At 34.5% G+C, this 16,101-nt stretch overlaps 1 protein-coding gene across 1 annotated transcript; it reads left to right on the top strand.

Moving 5' to 3' along the window:
- Nucleotides 1-7,355: 7,355 nt before the first annotated feature.
- On the top strand, nt 7,356-11,919 carry LOC128221790 (uncharacterized). Its single transcript, XM_052930391.1, has 9 exons — nt 7,356-7,558; nt 8,435-8,740; nt 8,865-9,167; nt 9,465-9,782; nt 10,013-10,132; nt 10,501-10,552; nt 10,772-10,788; nt 11,309-11,406; nt 11,734-11,919. The coding sequence occupies exons 1-9, from the start codon at nt 7,531-7,533 to the stop codon at nt 11,917-11,919; spliced, it is 1,428 nt and encodes a 475-aa protein (XP_052786351.1). The 5' UTR covers nt 7,356-7,530.
- The last annotated feature ends 4,182 nt before the right edge of the window (nt 11,920-16,101 follow it).

Here is a 16,101-nt window from a genome sequence, read left to right as displayed (position 1 = left end):
CATTTTAAGATAATGAATGTTATCATACACTATCATTTGTATCAGATAAAGTGTTCAAACATACCAGATTTAGAACATGTACACGACTGATACTTATTGTTGCATCTTTATCGTGACTGATTTGTTTTCTTTCTTGCTTTACTTGTTACACAATTAGCATTAAAAACTCTAATTTATATGTGAAAATTAGATAAACTAGAATACGCGTCGGCCATACTGGCTTTATTCAGATTAATTGTTAATTAACAGTACAATGGTCCCTTCAAGTAAAATGATTTGATAAACCACGGCATTTTACAATATATATCGGCAAACTAAAGATAATTGTATATAGTAGTAACAATGTACTCCTTTCGGACCCTGTTTAATTATTAAAGTGAGGGTTTGTCTAAATATTTGCGCAAAAAATAGTTGCATTTCAGGTTTGGTTTGCACTGTGATGTCTTTTGTCGGAACATAACATAACTACTGACCAGTGACTTTTCCCAACATGCAATTTATTTTGTGAAATGGCTTAATGTGCTTGATTCCGCGCAAATACACTGTAATGACGTCTAATGCAAGTTGACTTCTCTTAACCAGCGATTAACTCGAAAAGTAGCGATTCGAAGTTTATCTACCCCAAAACAGCAGTTTAGTTTTTAAATGGACTAACAAAAGTTGACTGCCTCTCAATAAATCTCTCAATAACCATGTGTACTAAATGCTGTAGCTTTTCGAAAGAGAACAGATGGACGAACAGTAGTGCAAACGAAATAAATGTAGACAAAACCAAGGCAATAATAGTTTTTCTTTTTAACATGTCCACAATTTTAGTAAAAGTAATATTATCAGTGACTGGAGGAAGCGGCATGCGTTTATGTACATCAGATACCTTGATATCGACTTATAAGAAAGGAGCGAGCATTGAGTAGTGGTATACCATACAATAATCTTTATTTTCCTCATAAGAACACGAACATGTAAGCGCCGTAAAATAGCCTACTATTTGGGCAATATCGACTCCTCAGTTACATACGGAGATGTTGTTGATTTCATAAAATCAAAAAAGCTTCAATTGACAAACATTAGAATGTATTATGGCAGCGAATCAGTATCTATAATGTTTAATTTGCCTTCGGATAGTTCTGAAGACGTAGAAAACGATGCTTTTTGGCCACCTGACATGGTGTTTAGACGTTGGAAGACCAGATCAGATTGGGAGACAGAAAGACAATCTAGGATTAAGAATAATGCACAACTTAGAACTAATAGGCGTGTTAAGCAACGCTCATACAATTTTGAAGCATCCTAGTCAAAAGGCATGACTCGATACAATTACAATCACGACAGTCGTGACGAGAGGTACGATGACTATGGTGATAATGAATACCGATATATATCGCCACGAACACGACAGGCACGACGATCGTTACTAATCAAACATGGATTATAAAACAAAAACTTCACTTCTAAGTATTCTATGTCTCTACTTAGCTTTGCTTATGGCTCCTACACAGCCTTATATTTTCTCATGGAACGTCCACGGTATAATGTCGTCAGCTTTCTCGCTCTCATGCATGCTTGACGAGCACAATGTTGACATCGGTAAAATATCTGAGCACAAGCTAAAGCCTGGTAACAAGCTGTTCTTAGACAGTATTCATGCTGATTTAAGTTATCTAACTATGGAACATAATGATACATCTTGCGAAACTAATGAAGTATCCTGCGGGAGAGCTGGTATCGCTTTCATGTTTCGTAAGAGACTGCTTGTTAATATCTCGCAAGTGCATGCGTGCCTAAATAACAGGGTAATTGGTATCGAGGTATGCAATGTTCTAGATATACCAACGTACATTTTTGGTGTATATTTACCGCCTGAAAACGACAGAACATTTTATTGTGAAGTTATTGGCGAATTAGAAGCGCTTATTTCATTTTACTGTACCCAGGGCCATGTAATAGTTGCTGGTGTTTGTAATGCTAAATTATACGACTATAGTCCAAAATCTGTGGCAATAACAAGAATCGTAAAAAGCTATTACCTTAAACCTGTTAACCTTCGCCCATATAGCAACTTTCACGACTATAGCTACGTAACTAACCGAACAATGATAGATCATATGATGGTATCCTCCAATTTATATATACGTGTCACATCGTTTGAAATCATTGACGAAAGTAAAATACTTACGTCTGATCACTTGCCATTAGTCATGACCCTTACGGCAGATACTCAAAGTCGAAATGCCGTTAACGATACAAATGTAAGGCAAACTCATGTCGCTTGGGATAGACTTACCCCTGACGACATTTGCATGTATCAAAAAATGTTAGATAAAGCGTTTATAAACGAGGAGTTATCTATACTCCCAGACGTTAATACATTAAATGAGACCATTGTATCAGTACTAGTATCAACGTGTGGCAAATATCTACCAACACACAGACCGATACACAAACCAAAGACTTACTGGAATGATGAAATAAAACAATTATATCTAACTGCAAAACACGAACGATTACAATGGATGCGAATGGTCGTCCGCGATATCCAAGCGATGATTCATTTAAAAGATTTAAGCGAGCAAAATCCCTTTTTAGAGCTACACAGCGGAGGCTCGCCGAAACATATGTGCATAATGTTTTCGATAAAATCGATAACGCGGCAGGAACAGATGACAAGTTATGCTGGCGCCTTCTTAGAAAGTTAAAAATTAAAAACCCTAACAGTGTTTCAAAACTTGAGGTTGATGGCATAAAGTACGAGGGTGAGATGATAAAGGATGATTTTGCTAGTTTTTACCGATCCGTATTTGATGTTAGCTATAATGTGCCGCTTTCAGAATTTTTTGCTTGAAGTTTAAAACAGAATTAATAAAAAGATTCGCGAATCTTTACCAGATAACACTATATCTAAAGAAATCTCAGAGCATGAAATTAGGATCGCGATTAAAAGATTAAAACGTAAAAAGCGCCCGGTTTTAAATGAACACGGTGGGCAACCAGTTATTATTGCCCTTAAGGTTCTGTTTAATGATATAGTACGCTACGAAGAATATCCAGCGTTATGGAAACGTAGTTACATCATCCGTATTTATAAAGGAAATGGCAAGCCACTGTCAAGCCCTAGTAGCTACAGGCCGATTTCACTTATTTCTACGTTTTGCAAAATATTCGAGCGTGTCATCGTAAATAGATTTAATAAAATGTCATTTTCCAAATTTCCGAATAAACATTAACAAGGATTTCAAAAAGGACTGAGTTATATAACTGCAGCCTTTAATCTACAGGAAGTAATTACACATAATCTCGATAGTGGAAGTAGTGTATATGTAGCTCAGTTAGATATGAAAGGCGCCTTTGATGTTGTCTGGCACGACTCCCTATTTTTGAAATTGCACGATCTTGGCATTCAAGGGAAGCTATGGGAAACCCTATACTTAATGGTTACCAAAACCTTACAACATACGTGAGGTGGTCTGGTTCAACGTCTGACTCTATAAATGTAATTAGATCTGTAAACCAAGGTGGCGTATTATCAGGCTTTTATTATTTAGTGCACATTAACGATCTGCTGAATCGATTAGAAACATCCGGATATGGCGCCAAAGTTGGTACAATTGCTGCAGGGAATCCTTCCCTCGCAGATGACATTACACTCGTTGCTTTAACGCCCTCTGGTCTTCAGCATATGCTTGATATCGTACAAGACTATGCAGTTCTTCCCAAATTTGAAATCAATACTACAAAATCTTGTTGCTTGTCGTTCTCCACAAAACGCTTGTCAGTTCCACTAATAGTAACATTTGCCGGATAATCGCTTAATTACGTAGAATCGTCTACTCATTTAGGGATATTAGTTAACTCTAAGTATTGGATGCGGTCTACAACACGTATTGAAGAACGGTGCCAAAAGGGCAAAAACTCATTCCATGCTATGAAAAGTTATGGACTACATGGCAAAGGTCTTAGTTCATTAACTGCCACTAGCATATATAAAAAAGTCATTATTCCAACTATTTTGTATGGAAGCGAATGTTGGAATAACCTTAAGTCATCGGATCTCGATATTATCAATAGGATTCAACATTATGTTGTTAAAATGATTCAAGGCTTTAATAAATACACACGTTCCGACATGTGTGAGTCAAAGATGGGACTATATCGTCTTATAAGCTTAGTCGAGATTTGCAAATTATATTTTCTGCAAAAGATAATAACGCTGCCTTCCGATAGTTTAACGCGACAACTTTTTATAAGGAAATATATAGCATTTCTTAATCGCCGAACAAGTAATCCAATGCTTGGCTTTTTACCTGACATATGCGCTTTGGTAAACAAATACCGCTTACAAGATAGCCTTAACGATTTCATATTGCATAATGTAGCGCGTTCTAAGTCGAGCTGAAAAAGCTCTATTCATAAAACCGTGAAACAGACAGAACTTACTTTATGGCGCGAAAGACTTATTAGAGACAGGGATTTTTCACTATTCAAAAATCTCCATAAACAAATTGAGCCATGTGTTATGTGGCAGTCCGCAAATAATCGCTCGGACTTAAAATGTGCGCACTTTATTGCTAACTTGTGGCTAGACACTGCACTGCACCCCGTCTGCTTAATTTGCAAACGCATGTTCTTTAACAAAACCGAACATATCGTGTTTGCTTGTCCGTGTACAGCAGCTGTACGCGATAGTTTTAATTGTTATATAAACATGGTATTTAGTCAACATGTCGGATCCGACTTAGCTAAAAAAGATTCGACAGTTTTCAGAGATTTTGTTTTAGGGAGCAAGTACATACAAAATGAAGACTATAATCAATTGCTGTTATGCAAGCTCAGATTTCGTTATGTACAAGATGCGTTCAATGTATACAATACTTTCGATAGTGTTTAAATAATACTGAAACAGTGGCATTTGTGCATACAATTGCTTAAGATGTTTATGTCTATATTGTATGATCATACAATTGCTGTTAGTTTGTCTTAAATATTGTGTCTGACTTGAACCCATTGTATACATGTATGTATTACTCTCATGCTACTTCATGCATGAAATAACTTTTCCTATTGAAATATTTAAACATGCTCATATATATTACATTGTGTTCTAATCTCCCATGCGGAGGATATATTGAATTAAATGAATCCACGGCGTTAGACCCATTTTATTTCCTTTTTGAGATGAAGAATATAGCGTCCGCCTGCGGTTGAAAGCTTCTTTCATATATATACACGATCTATCTTTCCATTTCATTGTCAAGTATAACTAAAACCTTTCCGGTTCGCCAGTTCAGCAATTGTTAACAGAAAGAGCGATCAGCATTTATTTTCCCATGTAGAAATTTTAGGGAAGGTCTTTTTGAATTTTCTGAAAATAATAAGTAATAAATGTAACACATTTGCATTTAGTACGATCGAGCAACAACAGTCACATTCATTAATACATCATTTCTTGGAGATATGCCACGACATTGGATGCTAATATGTGCGCAACTTGCCGTATTCCTTTTTGGTATGTTGGATAAATCGTGTTAATTTCAATATAATTAGTACTACTACTACCACTACTACTACCATTACTACTACTCCTACTACTACTACTACTACTACTACTACTACTACTACTACTACTACTACTACTACTACTACTACTACTACTACTACTAAAACTACTACTACTACTACTACTACTACTACTACTACTACTACTACTACTACTTCTACTACTACTACTACTACTACTACTACTACTACTACTACTACTACTACTACTACTACTACTACTACTACTACTACTACTACTACTACTACTTGTGATTTGTTTGAAATCTCTATTTCAGCTCATGTTTGCTACGGTAGCGAAGCGTTGAACCCGTATGGAACGATATCAGTGGTAGGACCAGCTTTTGTGAACCGGGAGGTGACACTTAAAGCGACACCGTTCTTTCATTGGGGTTGTGACGTAGAATGGACATGCATAAGGGATGGTAACATAACCCTCCAAACAATGAATGGGCCAAATGTTAAAAGATATTCGGAAAATGGATCGTTCTTTTTGAAATGGAATGCTTCATTGGAGTACAACAAATCTGACATTTACGCCGGATGTATAACAAACACAACGATAACAACACAGGTGGTATCCTTGGATATGAAAGGTAAATATCGAATACTATTTTAAGGCTTTAACAACAAATTGTATTGATTCGGTTGTCTTTTGATTGTTTTAATTACTGTTTGTTGTCATCATTTGTTTTATTCATTAAAGATTTAACACGCTTGCACCAATTAATGTCCTGTGATGTACTTAACCGTTAAACCGTTTTTCATATAACAGCAACGTCCGATAATACAAGCTAAATTGTTACTTAATATTTATTTTTTGTGGTCAAGTGTTTTTGTATTCTAATTGCGACTAAAGTAGAGATCTTAACCAGTAGCAGACTACCTTAGACTCGGTTCATAGACCATCAAATTAAAACCCATTTACATACTCTCAGATATTAACCAACTTTCTAGAATCTTTCTATAATCCCTTGAATTGCTTAATAAAGGCCAATATCAGCCTTAGGTACTTCCAATTTAAAATAAAACTTCCTTTTGAAATTAAAACGCTTTTTTAAAAATTCACCTGAAAGTTTAATGACATAATGTGTCAACATCAAATAATTCTTCTTAAAGAATCTTACTGGTTATAGCCACCAATTGTGAATCAAAATAGTCCGTGATGTATAATTATTCTAAGCCAAGTTCTTTTGACTGATTGTTTGAACACAAGGTCGAAATATCTTGATCTTCGATAATATCAAGCACAGTATGATATTACCAAATGACTGGACCTTAATAGTAGTCCACTCATTGAGACGTTCAAAACAGTTACTTAAGCGATTGACTGTTCCAGCTATCCTCAGAATGTAGAATTGACACCTCCCGGTAACCATAGTGGGGCTATATGAAAATAAATGCTATGACATTTTTGACTACTTAACAGCTAGATCAAATGGTGACCTAAACAGAAATGTATTAGCGAGAGGCCATGGTGTTTGAAAGGACCCGTACGCAATTAAGATAGGGTTGTTGGCACTGGGCTTGTCGATGTAGTTCTGTTCTAGTACTATTTGTTTCAGGGTCCGTATTCCTATATACCAAATATTTTCAAGTTTTTGGGGAAGTTTATGAAAGTGATTCTTAAATGGTCACAAGCTTAAAATGAAAAAAAAAAAACACATTAGTTGATTAAGTCTAAGAAATCAGTTTATATAATTTACAGACATTGTTGGACACTGTGGAGCCCTCGTGCTTTTAAGCCCGGTTGTTCGCGGCGCGAACGTCAAACTGGGATTTTTTCCGTCTGACTATTATATACAGCAACAAACAATTGCTAGACCAACATGGAAGAGAAATAACCAAGTGATACAATTACAAAACGGTTCTTACGAAGAACATAAAGTTTCTGAATATTTTTACAAATTAACGGTATTCAACTTCGATGAAGAAGATGAAGGAACGTATATTTTAGAATGCAATTCGGTATATGTCATGGAATCAGTGCAACTTTATATTCAAGGTACCTTTATTGTACTTCACTGCATAGTGTGACTTTTATTATTTATTAGGGATGGCAACGAGTACCCGAGTAGTCGAGTACTCGATTAATCATCCGAGTGCCTGAGTACCAAATCACTACTCGGATACTCAAAAAAATATTTTTTTTTATAAAATTCACCAAATACACGATTTACAGACTTTAGTATCAGATCTGGCTCGTTTCCGAGGAGAAAATTTACGGTCCCTCTAATCCCCGTTGTGTACGAAAATGACCCTAATAAATTAATTGACAGTTGTTGTAAGACAAACAAAGGGCCCTAATTTGCAAATAAGACTGATGTCAATTAACGAAGTTTTGATAGCGGAACATGTCCTACAGAACTGTATTGTTTACCAATTAGATAGTGTTCAACAAACTATGGACTTTGACGAGCGAATTAGTAACGACCGTTACATACAATGATTCCTGAATGGGCGTATTTTTGCAATGACAATTGATTGGTGGATATCTTCATTCAGGAATTATGAATATTAATGAGGTAAACAACAATATTTCAGTATGAAAAACTGTTATTGTCAATACTATTTCGTAGCGTAAATAACTAAACAAACTTATATTATTATTATTATTTTCATGAAAGATACATGTGTACACGAACTTGTCTTTCCCGAATACCAATTCAAGTTATCCGAGTAATCGAGTACCCGAGTACTCGATCGGAAGATTGTCCGAGTACTCGAGTACCGATTTTACTACTCTGTGCCATCTCTATTTTTTAAATTATTTTATGATTAAATTGATGTGCATTTTTACGATTGTATTGAATATAACAACAAGCCGTATAAGTGCATAAGCAGCAATGTAAACCAACTGTGAGTTTTGTTCTTCTTTCAGAACGACCAAGTTACCCAATACTCGGCCCAATGCCCCCTGACTTTAACACAACAGGATGCATTTATGTTTATAATGGCTCTGACGTGTATTGCAAAACTGAAAATGGAACCGAACCCGTACACGTCGCACTTTTAATTGGCCATGATTCATTTGTTCTTACTGAAAGCAAAGGAAACAAAGGGTTGTACATATTTAGTAACGTTCATCAACAAATGGCTGGACTGTCGAGACGAAATGTGACGTGCCAAGTTTCAAATGCAGCCCTTGAAACACCTTACGAAGTGCACGGAATTCTATGTAACGTGGGTAAGCAAATAGGAGACCCATATAAATAAGTTATGATGTATCATTTTGTGGAGGTCATGAAGGTCAAAATGTTTACATTTTGTATAATATTGAATGCTCTTATATCATTGTCTTTCAATTCCAGAAAAAGGAAGCCCGCCCGTGCTAGCAGTTCCTGAATTTCTCGTTGGAGAGAGCTCGACAGCAGTATGTGAAGTGCGCGATGCTATCCCAGCTCCGGCAATAGAAATGCACGTTGGCGCAGTATTGCTAGCTGATGTTCAACAAACTGATTCTTTTAATACATCTTCTAATACTTTTACAAGTCGAGCAAAGGCGAAAAAGATTAACAAATCGTGGAATGGAAATGAAATGTGTTGCATGAGGCAAAGCAGAGATTATCTTGGTTTAAAAGCTGTGTCAACATGCACAAATATCAATATGAAATGTAAGTTTAACTTAAAATAATTCTGCTAAAAAAACGTGAATTGGTAAAAGTTAAACAAGGAAAAATGTGATAAGAAATAACACATTTAATATAACTTCACTTGCCATGGTAAATGTTTGTATTATTGGAGTGTGTGTGTGTGTGCGCGCGTGCGCGTGCGCGTGCGCGCGTGTGTGTGTGTGTGTGTGTGCGTGTGTGTGCTCGTGCGTGTGTGTTGAAAAGAAAACGATGTAGTTTTAATTTTTAATTTTAATTGTTATTTACTGAATGTTTGAGCTTGTCATGTTCTGTTTTCAGTTCCGCCGTTAGACCTTTCCATAACTGCAAACAAAATACACGAGTATAGCAAAAATGTTTCTGTATGTTTCTTAAACATTTCTTGTGAAACGAATGAATCAAATCCGCCTTGCAGAATTGAATGGTCAAGCGACAACGATAATATAACAATCGTTCAAAGCAACAACTGGACGAATGGTGGAAATGGGAGTTACCGTTCTGTATCCAACGTGCTGTACACTGTCACTGAGGACATGGCTGAGGGAACAATATCATGCGCAACAAAATGTGACCATTTCCCATCGAATTTAAATAAAGACTATAAAATATTTTTTTCAGGTACGTACTCGATTTTATTTAAATGTCAAATATCGTTCAAACCGAGACCTCTATGTCCATGTACCCTTTTCCACAGGATCTATTTTCTGAAACGTGATGAGCATCTGAGAATTTCCTTGGTCGTTTTAAGCTCAAAGGGTTTGTAAATATCAGTTGTTTATTGATTACATTATAATAATATTTTTTAATGTCTTCGATTTATATTTATGATATGAAATATAATACTGCAGGAAAGAAATGCCAGGACAATGACGTTCAGACGTTTTCTTCAATATTTCGAAATCCTGTCACGAATCTTCTAATTGGAACAGGTGTTTTCTGTGGACTCTGCATCGTGTTTGCAATTGGAAGTAAGGATTTTTTCCAATGTAGTGAAACGTTATTTTCTGCAAATAAGTCAGAAAGTGCAGTTTTAAGAAGATTAACTGGCGTGAACAAACTCTTTATTCAAATTGTATTGTTTAATTTAGAATAAATACAACAGTCCGTTTAACAGTACAATATTTGACGGTAGGTTTTAAGACTGATTTATGAAAATACAAGAGCCAACAAGGGAATATAAATGTTTGTGCGAAAAATATTTATTATAAACATGCAGTTTTATACATCTTTTCAAATTGTACAATTATCACAAAAACTATATACATAGACACTTCAAACAAAACTATTTGGAAAAAATGTAGAATATTTGTTTAAAATCTACGAATATCTGTTTCAGGATATATATTTCTTAAACGGCTAAAGGTCAACGCAATCAACACCGTTGAAATGTATGTATTAATTATATCTTTGATTTTTTGATGGAGAACTTCAGATATGTGTTGCGCAGATAGATATGCTTAAATTGATGATATATTATGACATTTATTAAGTACAGTTCTTCCGCTAAAACATAACTTCGTCTAACGATATTTGTGTTGATATATGTCTTACAAGTAAGCGTAAGAACGAATAAAAAGTAATGAAATAATTGTTGCGTTCTTTTTCAGTGTTGAAAATCACAGCGGTAAGTTTGTTTTTAATGAGATTACTAATACGTATTTGCGTTGGTTCTTTTCTTGCCCTTTGAAAATCCCATCATGTACACAGGTGGATCTTTTTATTTGTTTTTGTTTAAACAAGTGTAATACTAGTATCTCTATATCCCGTATGAAACTTTACTATCGATTTCGGGAATAAAATAAATATAATAATCATGAAACCTTTTAATAAATTAAATAAGCATATACAAATCAAAAGTCGGTGCTGATTTTATATCACTAAAATAATTGAATAAATAAAGTGAACATCTTTATAAAATCTTACGCTTTACATATAATTTGTATCCTGGCACATTCTGGGTTTGAAACAAATTGATTGATTGATTTGCAATAAGTTATCAAAAGCCACTTACACTTTGAAATACAATCATTGGGAAACATATTCAGTTATTCATTATTGGTGCTTTGTCTCTTTATACTGGTAGCATTACCTATATCTCTCCAAATGGACCTTTATAAATAATAACAATCAATGATGCCTTTAAGACACCTCGTCGGAAAATGACGTGATACACATATCAACGGAAGGTGTCCGGTATGCAGTCGTACAGAGGCAGCCTGGCACACAGAGGATTGAAACACAGGTAACTCATTGAACTTTTCGAGGTATCTTTAGAGATAATTACTGTGATGCTAATGTCACACTAACACTTCAAAGTAGCTTAACCAGAGGAAGTAAGACGTGCAGGCCTTTGAGTTTCACCGTTATGAAAACTACCAAAATTGCAAACAGTAACATCATAAGGTGACGGGCATTAATATCTTCAAAGGTTATTATGATAAACTACAAAATATGATGCCATGCAAGTTTAAACATACAAGGATACTCTTTCAACGAGATCCGTACCCGGTTATACTTATACTTACTAATCATATCATTTGTTTACTTGGTACAATGTTAAAAATTCCAGCAACCACATAATGATGACAGTCTAACGTACGCCGAGTTAGACATCAATTACCTACAGGAAGCTCACGCTAGAGTTCCGTCAAGGAGAAACGATACGCGGACGGAGTATGCTGACATTGAGTTTCACTCAACACAGACACCTGCTGTAGAAGATCCTGTGTACGACAATGCATCAACGAAGATCTAGATCAAAGACCAAAACATATAACACAAATATACTGCCGTATTGTATTGTTTCTATATTGTATTCCATATGCATGGTATTTTAGAAAATCACTTGTAAAAATATTGTAAATTCTTATTAAATTGTTTTAGTAAAGAAATGATGTTTTCTTGTAATCGTACAAATGTACGATAGACTGTATTCCCTTGCGATACCATTCTTTTTCAAAAAATGCTTTGTTATTGGTTTGTTAGTTTTATATTGCTTTTGTTCCATATGATTTATTTTGATATTTACGCAGCATTGTTTTATAATTATGTAGTATGCTCATAATAACCTTTTTGAGAAAGGCATAATTATCGAAATCAAATAGCTTTTAAAAACTAAGTCACCTCTAATATCATCTGAAGGATACAATACATATTTCATCGATAATGCACCTTTAAATCGTTATATATGGATATTAGTAGGACCAAATTGCTTTAAAGAACTAAGCCTACCCTAATATTTTTATCGTTATATTTTAGTTTGACCCATTTTGATTGTTTGTTCAACAGACATATTGAGCAACCTAGTTCGTTTGCCTGCATGTTTTTGCAAAAACGACTTTTCATTTGCTCGTGTGTTTGCTACCGCATTTGAAAGTTGGGGGAAAATCCAAGATGTATATTTTTTATGAGAGCAAAACATCAGCCCCTAGGGTCTGAACGTATTGTCAACAGGTGGGAATCATCGTAATAATATGATAGTATATGAATGTTAAATGCATATGTCAGATTAATTAACTATTAATGTACATACTTACTTGCTTGCTTATGTTCTGAATAAAATCGTGTTTTCCTTATTGTTTTCATTTTGTGTAACTATTGGGGTCAGTTTCCAACGTGCAGCATGAGTCAAGGCGTTGCCTCTACGGGCTTGAAGTATTGTTGCCGGAAACATTATTATACTTAAATTTTACTAAATCAGTAATTGACACATACAAAGAGTGAAAAGGAAGTTTTTGTCATATAATTATTGAACGTGGAAGTGTTTTCCCTCTTTTTACAGTTCTGCTGCAGTTGACAATTTATTTAATATGTACACAAACATGTGCAAGAGTAAGTGTTTAAATAAGATAGAGCTATTATACAATTGATAAAGTACCACCTTTCATGCAAAGAATGTGTAATAAAAGAAATAGAAACAAAACCTATCACATACTATTAAATATTGCACAATGATTATTACTATCAAGAGAATTTGTGTGTCTCTAACTATAATTCAATGGACAAAAATCCATCGGAATATATAGGTAAATCTAGGCCAAAATTAAACAATTAGTAATATAAATGAGACAAAAGGATCCTTAACCCTAAAATTTGAAGAAAGTATTGACTGTACAAGCTTAATAAGTTATTTGCAGCCAGGCTTCAATGATACGTCTTCATCTGCAAACACATCTTAGTGAGAATACAGAATGTATTCTTTTTTGTTTGTTTTAATTATAACATAACCCAAAAACAGTAAAAACGCTGTTGCAAAATGTTAAACATAAACAAAAGTGTTGTTTAGATTTAAATGAAATGTACAAGTACAACTTAAATTAAGACCAATACAGCAGAAGAATCAAAACAATCATTTATTAAACGTTCAAACTACGTCTAGGTATTTGAAATGATAAACGAGCTAAATAACATAATATAAACATTATGTTTACAGTTTAATGCTTACAAAAGTTGTGATAGGGTGTATTATTAAGCCGCTATTCAATTGTTTATGTTCTATGGATTTTGAAAAGTACTCGTGTTTCCAGTGCGGAATTAAATGTATATTTTGAATGTATCATTTAATTTATTATATCTTATCTAAATGTTGCTCACAAACTTTACATAGCTTTGCTAAATTCAGGTATATAAAATATAGTTCTGTTTTTGACATTTTACAGCGAACTATTCACGTGCAAATGCATTCTTTAGGAGTGGAGTGACCCCTTTGTCTTGCCATCCAACAAAAAGGTTTATTTTTTACATCTTGTGGGAAACAGAATTGTATTTACATAAAGATGAGAAATTGATGATTAATGAACAAGGAAATTTATTGAACTGAATGATTAGCAAAACAAGTATTGAATGATGTACCTACAACACTAAAAACTGAAAGGCCGGATATAATTTAGTGAAATTGATAACAGAAGCCAACTAAGCATATTTAGTAGGGATGGTGTTAAACGCCTGCAGCAATGAAGGTTTTGGATGATGTACCTACATCACTTTATATTTAAAGGCCGGGTATTGTGTCAGTGAGATGACTGTCGGGATTGTTTAAGTGCCAACACCAATGTAGGCTTTGAATGATGTATCTACATCATATATGACAGGCTGGGTATTGTATCAGTGATAAAACTGTCGAGATGGTTTAAGTGTCAACACCAATGTAGGCTTTGAATGCTGCATCTACATCACTTTATACTAACAGGAAGGGTATCGTATCAGTGATAACATTGTCGGTATGGGTTTAAGTGTCTGCATCAATGTAAGTCTTGAATTACCTGATCAGGGGAATATGAATGTGTTTGTTTCACTTTATACAATTTCAATTCCCCTTAGACTAGGGCTGCAGTAAAATTTTTAAATATATTGTGTAACATCGGTTGCTTATATGATCTTATTTAGGACATATTTAACATAAGATTGAGTTTACAAAGCGTTCTTAGTTTTTAATGAAGTCAATTGATACAATGTGCAAATCGATATTTTTATCATTGCGATTCATTGCTTGTAGTCACCACTGACACTGTCAACATTGCGGAGTGAATGGCTGCACTTAAAGTGAGATGTTCGAACTAATTCCTATGCATTTCTGTATATTTAAGCATATAAGCTATGCATGTGAGAGTTAATATATTGCATTGATACAATTTGAAGTTTCAACAAATTATAAAAAGCAACATTCCCTTTTAACATTTTTTTTCTTTCAATACAGTATTACGTGTGTGAGAGATTAGTTTTAAATTTATAATAAATATATAGTTTGGTAGGTAAAATGTAAATAATTTGTTCATTATCAATAATGTTAAACACCACTTCTGAAAATATAGCATTATAATGAGCGGTCAGTCTCCGAATATGACTAAACCTCGGTCTAATTATTAGACGCACACAAAAAACACGCATTTATTTCATAATCATTATCATTTCCGTTCGCTGTTGGCCCCTATGAGTGTACGGAAGGAGATGGTGGTGAATACAGGGTTTGTAATAAGAGCAAATGCTTATTCCAGTCTGCTTATTTGAACAGGAAATGGCAACCGCTTTTCCATCACAATTTGGGCTACTAAACTTTAAGCGGACATTAAATGGTATTGCATTGTGTGGTTAAATGTGTCATTTGAATGTATATGAAAGAATGGAAGACTTTGGACTACTATGAAATCATTTATATTCGTTGGCATGAAATTTCGTGGTTTTTCGAAATTTAACATTTTCGTGGGTACTTGTATTCGAGGTTTTTCAATTTTGAAAAAAAAATCCGAAACTGCGATCGTCCTAAATCGTCTGCATAATCTCCACGCGCTGGGCACATGATTTCCGTCTTCTACGCCATACGGTTTATGACACTTGCAATAGTGGTACAACATGCCAGTTAGTGCATATATCCATGTCAATTATCTATTTAATAGGAAATTAAGGTCATAAAAGAAGATGCACCCTGGTCAAAGATATAGATAGGCTAAGACATCGAATACCAATTAAGAATTTTGCAAACTGTGAAAACACAGTGAAGGTGCGTATATTTGAGTAAACAATCAATGTAATCGATTAAATATTTAATTTAAAAAAAACATCGAGTACCGACATTCAACACGCACATCTTGTAAACCTGTAGATTTTCATGAACAGCACACGTTACAGCATGTGTTTCTGTCATTTAGTCCTTATTTTTTTTTAATTGATTTGGTTTATTACTTGTTAAATGCAGATATAATATATTAACAAAACCATAATAGTAAGATATACTGTGAGTTTGTATACCGCTGTATCCTGCGAATAATATACTACAGTAAGTACATAACAAGGCAATTGAAAAAGGTAATAAAAGGACTATACTTCGTGGGATCTTTAATTCGTGGATCCCCCACCCACGAAAGCCACGAACATTAATGCCTCACGAACATTAATGATTTCACAGTATTTATGTTAACTGAAAGGGTGAGACAACTAATAG

Source organism: Mya arenaria, chromosome 16 (assembly GCF_026914265.1).
Source record: "Mya arenaria isolate MELC-2E11 chromosome 16, ASM2691426v1".
Lineage (NCBI taxonomy): Eukaryota > Metazoa > Mollusca > Bivalvia > Myida > Myidae > Mya > Mya arenaria.
The sequence above is the reverse complement of the archived record's forward strand: the minus strand, read 5'-3'. Positions and strand labels throughout refer to the sequence as shown.

What these genes read in the sequence shown, in the direction of transcription:
- LOC128221790 (XM_052930391.1), top strand. Translation starts at nt 7,531, where the DNA reads ATGGAATCAGTGCAACTTTATATTCAAG. An exon ending in AGTGCAACTTTATATTCAAG is followed by an intron (nt 7,559 to 8,434) that starts GTACCTTTATTG and finishes TTCTTCTTTCAG; the next exon opens with AACGACCAAGTTACCCAATA. An exon ending in CGGAATTCTATGTAACGTGG is followed by an intron (nt 8,741 to 8,864) that starts GTAAGCAAATAG and finishes TTTCAATTCCAG; the next exon opens with AAAAAGGAAGCCCGCCCGTG.